The sequence below is a fragment of the Monopterus albus genome, unplaced genomic scaffold (genome assembly GCF_001952655.1).
Source record: "Monopterus albus unplaced genomic scaffold, M_albus_1.0 scaffold192.1, whole genome shotgun sequence".
Taxonomy (NCBI): domain Eukaryota; kingdom Metazoa; phylum Chordata; class Actinopteri; order Synbranchiformes; family Synbranchidae; genus Monopterus; species Monopterus albus.
In genome coordinates, this window is record NW_018128072.1 from 371,688 (window position 1) to 377,503 (window position 5,816).

The 5,816-nt window shown below is 42.1% G+C and overlaps 1 protein-coding gene across 1 annotated transcript; it reads left to right on the plus strand.

Moving 5' to 3' along the window:
- The first annotated feature begins 1,934 nt into the window (after window positions 1–1,934).
- On the plus strand, window positions 1,935–5,664 carry kcnj14 (potassium inwardly rectifying channel subfamily J member 14). Its single transcript, XM_020617544.1, has 3 exons — window positions 1,935–3,027; window positions 3,868–4,185; window positions 4,943–5,664. Exons 1-3 carry the CDS (start codon window positions 1,966–1,968, stop codon window positions 5,105–5,107), a joined length of 1,545 nt encoding a protein of 514 aa, XP_020473200.1. The 5' UTR covers window positions 1,935–1,965; the 3' UTR covers window positions 5,108–5,664.
- Window positions 5,665–5,816: the final 152 nt, after the last annotated feature.

The following is a 5,816-nucleotide window of genomic DNA, read 5'->3' on the forward strand; positions in this document are numbered from 1 at the left end:
TTTCCCTGTATCCATTTGTTGTAGACTTTTGTCTACCCTGCTGTTACTGGTTGAATGAAATGTTGTTTCATTTATACCCAAACAGTCATAGCAGTAGCGCTGGTCAAATGTTTTTCAGTCGTCTTTGTACTTACCTGATGTGGATACTCTGTATACTTTGTCAGGATACCGTAGCAGAGTTCTCTGAATATGGTTGGCAAGGTAAATACTAAACACTACAAGCATATTCTTTCATTGCCAGATGTATTTGCACATTTGTCTTTTGCTTTATTTACATTTGTGTCAACTTTGCAAGCTCAGACAGTACTAGACAGTACTTTATAGCGCACTTAGTTTCTCGCACATTCTTGTCTCACATTACATCTCCATATGATAACGTTATATGTTATTTGTGGAAACTCTGACATTCAGTAGCCTTTTGTGATCTGGTTTAAACAGGCATGCTGAGTAAGAGACTACACTGCCCAAACCCTGTTACGTTCTCTCGCACCTTAGTTCTCAGCTCTTCTGTGGTGTATACCTGATCAATCAACTCTGGCACCAGACCTCCAGAAAAATGTAGAAAACCTTCTAAGGTAACCTGCATATTTCCTTTTCCTCTCCGTATAAATTTCCACTTAAAGCTGGAGTTAGATCAAATTAATCTGTTGTTTTCTTCCCTTCCTTTTATCTTTTGTCTGTCACAGACAAATTCTCAGCTATGATGCTTAGCTAGAATGAGGTATGTTGGCTCTGAGAGTTTAACTGTTGCAGGTGATTGCAAACAGGCTAGAATGAGGTATGTTTAACTGTTGCAGGTGATTGCAAACAGCCATGTAGTTCAGATCAGTATTATCCAGGCAAACAATCAGTACACAAAACAAGTAGTTTGACAATGTCCATCAAACACATATGTGGACTCGATGAAAGAAAATGTGAAATACTTAAAGCAGTGGCATGACTGAACAGGAAATGTCAAACAAAACATGGTTTTTTCAGTTGGGCCCCTCTTTCTGGGCAAAAGTGACATTTCCTTGACTTGTGAGGAAAACTGCACGTCAGTTGATACAGATACATTGTATAAATCTGCTTATTCAATGCACTGAATTATGAATAATGCCATTAGGCATTTGATGTACTATATTTTTTGTTTCCTCATGCCTAAACCAAGAGTTTGCGAATCTGGGAAGAACTTTGTTCGTAAGAACTGGCACATTTTTTGTTAGTTTTTTGCTTGATTGACTGCATGTTGGAATGATTGTATCCTATTGTATCCCATTTTAAGTTAATTTGGATTTCTCTGTCTTGTGTGCTTAATTTGGATTTTTTTACAATATTATGGAAAGTACACTGTGATGAGCTATATATCCTTAAAATGTCACCATCACCATCCTCTTACTCCCTTGTATTGTATTGTCAGCTTGAAGCTTTTATGAATCGATGCCTCCTCCAGACTGTCCTTTGATGTGAACTGAATGGAACCAAACTTGCATGCTCTTGTGATGTTTATTGAGGTCAACACAGCCCTACCACTCCTTGTTAAACCTATTCTTGCAAACTGGAGGGTCATAGAAATAGAGTCCTTGGGATGCTGCTGACATCCTTTTTTTCAGCTCACCTCTATTTCCCTATGTCAGTACACTTTAAGAGCACAGGTGGTTAATGAATGTAGCTGTGGACCCATTTTAATCCATTTTTTTTGCTGTGGGATCTATAACTGAGGGATAGACTGGGCTGAGAAACAATGTTTTCTTAGTACAAGTTGTGGAATTCACACCAAAACAAGTGACTAACCAATATTCCTATTCTCGGGTTATCAGAGGCCTACAGTTACCTCTTAAGATTTATTGAAACATGGACTGTGTTGTCAGCACCTCGCATATATTCACTGACGTACCTTCTTAATTATCACATCAACAATCAAGGCTTACTAAGGAATACTGAGTAACTGTACACTTCTGCATTGGAGAGAACAGATTATAGTGCATGATGGGAGCAGCACGTGTGAAACACCGCTTCAGTGCTGTAGTGGATGGGCCAGTAGAGGACGAGGAGGTCATGAGGCTGGCACAGAGTGCTGCAGATACAGCTAGAGCAGGGAGGAGCCCAGTGGGGTCAGGAACCCCAAACAACCTCTCGCCAACTCATGCCCTCAACGGAAAAGCTCTACCTCTTCAGAGCTACACCATCAATGCACAGAGGCAGAGTGCCATTGGACAGTCAGCTAGGAGAGACATAGAAGGAGAAGGTGGCGTTAGAGCAGGAGGAAAATGCTCAGGCCAAAGGAGTGGACGAGGCAGTAATGTAGGAGGAAGAGGGAAAGGCCATTCACCTTCGGACCAGGATTCTATCTCTTCCCCCTCGACTACCAGCCGCCGACACACCAGGCACTCAAGCCGCCGGCCCCGACAGCGCTTTGTGGGCAAGGATGGACGCTGCAACGTCACCTTTGTCAACATGAGCGAGAGGGGACAGCGGTACCTCAGCGACCTCTTCACGACCTGTGTGGATGTCCGCTGGCGCTGGATGCTGGTCATTTTCACCCTGTCCTTCATTCTTTCCTGGCTGCTCTTTGGATTTGCCTTCTGGCTCATTGCCTCTGCGCATGGAGACCTCTCCATTCGGCTTAACCCAAGCTCAGGTTCCTCTCTGGGATCGGGAGAGACTGAGTTTGGAGGAGAGTCTGATAGAGAGGCAGCTGTTGAGGAGCCATGCTTCCAACAGGTGAACAGCTTCATGGCAGCCTTTCTATTCTCCTTGGAGACACAGACATCCATCGGTTACGGATTCAGAAGCGTGACCGAAGAATGTCCCCTGGCGGTGGTGGCGGTCGTTTTGCAGTGCATTTTGGGCTGCATTATTGACGCCTTCATCATCGGGGCAGTTATGGCAAAAATTGCTAAGCCCAAGAAGCGCAATGAAACACTTGTGTTCTCTGAAACAGCTGTTGTGGCACTAAGGGATGGGAAACTCTGCATGATGTGGAGGGTTGGAAACCTACGCAAGAGCCACCTTGTAGAGGCACATGTTAGAGCACAGCTACTGAAGGTAAGTGGAGTGAAGTTGTGTAATAATGAACAAAGGTCAAAGTATGGCAGTGTTTAGAAATTATTAGAAAGTCTTCACAGGGAGTGATTTGGTAAGGTTAAACCTGCCAGGGACAAGTGAAAAAAAGTGCCCAAAAATAAAGGTTGCTACTTTGAGAGATAACAGTAAGATAAAGAGAGAGCAGTAGATGGAAAGGAAGAGCACTGAGACCATCTGGCCTGTATTCTCTGGATCGTAGTTAATAAGAGCTTGTTTTATTTTCCCTCAGGGATTTAGGAAGATTTACCATGGATTAATTCAAGCACAGTTCTTTAGCTGAGAACCACTGTCCTTCATCATCTCATTTTCCGTTGTGGTACTGTATTTGTGTGGTTTAGGTGATTGTACACTGTGTGAGGCAGTTTAAAACAAGTGTCCTTTCCCCCTTTTTCCTTAGACAATGTGATTTCTTTTAATAACAAGACCATATCAAAGTTCAGACAGGGCAGATGCGATTAAATTTAAAAAGAACTACAATTGCAAATGCTTAAAGGTATGACAAATAACCAAATACTGAGCTTTGGGTTTGGGTAAGACATGTTTTCCAGATGATACTGGGAAAAGGGGTCAAGTGGATTTTTAAATTATCCCCTTGAGCATGGGTTGTAAGGTGACAGAATAATTTCCTCTGTACCATGGTGTTATAGTCATGTTCTGCCTGCCTATGGCTTCTGTTTGTTGCATATTGGAAATAATTTCCCATCTCATTTTATGTGAAAATCAGTTTTGCAGCAACCAATGTGGAAAGTTTTATGTACCAAACTGTGGCCCTGTTTTACTCTATTCCCAACCTGCTCTCAGCCAAGAGTAACACCAGAAGGAGAGTTCCTACCACTGGACAACATGGACATCAACGTAGGCTTCGACACTGGCACTGACCGCATCTTCTTGGTCTCGCCTATAACAATTGTTCATGAGATCAACGACGAGTCGCCCTTCTATGAAATGGACCAAAAGACCCTAGAGAATGACTCTGAGTTGGAAGTGGTGGTCATACTTGAGGGCATGGTGGAGGCCACAGCCATGACCACACAGTGCCGGAGCTCTTACCTGGCTTCTGAAATCCTCTGGGGGCATTGCTTTGAACCAGTGCTCTTTGAGAGGAAGGACTGTTATCAGGTGAGAAAGGAAGGTTGGAGAGATATGCTGGTAGAATCATCCCTTCCCTTAGTGCTAAGTCTCAAAGTGGTATTCAATACTTCACTATAGTTTGGATAGCTGTATCTAATAAGTGTTAACTGTATTTGGAATGTGGCTTTAAAGATGGCAAGACAGTTGGTGAGTTGAACATTTTGATCCAAAATGAAATATCTCAACACCAATGCTATTCGATTTTCTACAGACATTCATCAGAGGATGAATCTTAATGGGTTTGGTGATCCCCTGACTTGTCATTTAGCTCCAAAATCAGGTCAAAATTTTGACATTCGGTGGAATATTTCAGCATCCACTGAATGGATTAGGACAAAATCATTTACAGATTTAAATGGTTCCCAGACAGTGTATCCTAATGACTTTGGTGATTCCCAAACTTGTCATCTAGTGCCATCAACAGGTCAGATATATAATATGTACATTATGACCAAACAGCTGCAATATTGACATTCCTTTCAGCCTCAGTTTAGTGTACTTTATGTTTAGTGCTACAGTAATGTATAGATGCTAACACAATATTCACCTGCTAAACATCAGTATGCTAGTGTTGTCATTGAGACCATGTTAGCATGATGATATTAGCATTTCACTCAGAGTGCAGCTGTACCCAAATGCAACCTAACAGCCACACTAGCTTGGCTGTAGACCTTTTGCTGTTGGGCTTCTAACCATACAAATAAAACATGTCTTGAAAAATTCTTCTGTTCTGCCCTCTTCCTAGGTGGACTACTCTTTCTTCCATCGGACATATGCAATCCCTAACACACCCTCTTACAGTGCTAAAGAACTGGCTGAGCAGAAGTACATGGAAAGTTCACATACTTCATTCTGCTATGAAAATGAAGTGGCTCTGCAACTTGCCTTCCCTGATAATGACCCTGACTAAGACCCTGAATGTCCTGACCCAAAGGCCACCCCTGGCAGAACACCTCCATTATGGTTGAACTTGGGAGATGGGAGGCCTCAAGGGAAAAGAGACAGGAATTTGAACCAACCAGGAGTTTAAAAGAAGTACAGATAAAGAGAGAGCGTTAGACAAGTAGAAGTGGGTAGACTGTGAGAGGCAAGCTTAGAACTAGATAGGACCGTGAGTTTGCCAGTAAACGATTGGAAGCTGAATTGTTTACAGGGATTAGATATGAAACAAAGAATAAAAGCAGGTTAAGAAATCAATTACATTTTTTTTAAGTTTGAGATTTAGATGACTACTGTAACAAGATTTTACAGAGAAATAGAATAGAAATAAACTAGAATGGGAGGTTTGAGGTTAGTTTTTTGGGGAGATGAGTTATCACAGTGACAGAGTTGTCTGATTGCTTCTGGCAATCTGAGAGTAATTGAATACCTATCTCCTAAGTCTCACATCTGGCCCATCACTACCACTGCACAATCATCTTGTTCTACTGCTCGACTGGCAGGATATGGAACAGCACCCTATGGTGGCTCTAACCTGCAAGTGCACCTCATTTTTTTCTCATCTTGGAGAAAATATGGACCTCTATTTGAGGCAGTTTCTGTATGCAATGAATAGTGTACTTACTATTCAGGAATGTATTAGTCAGAGATGGTGACATCACTTAAAAAAAATTTTAAAC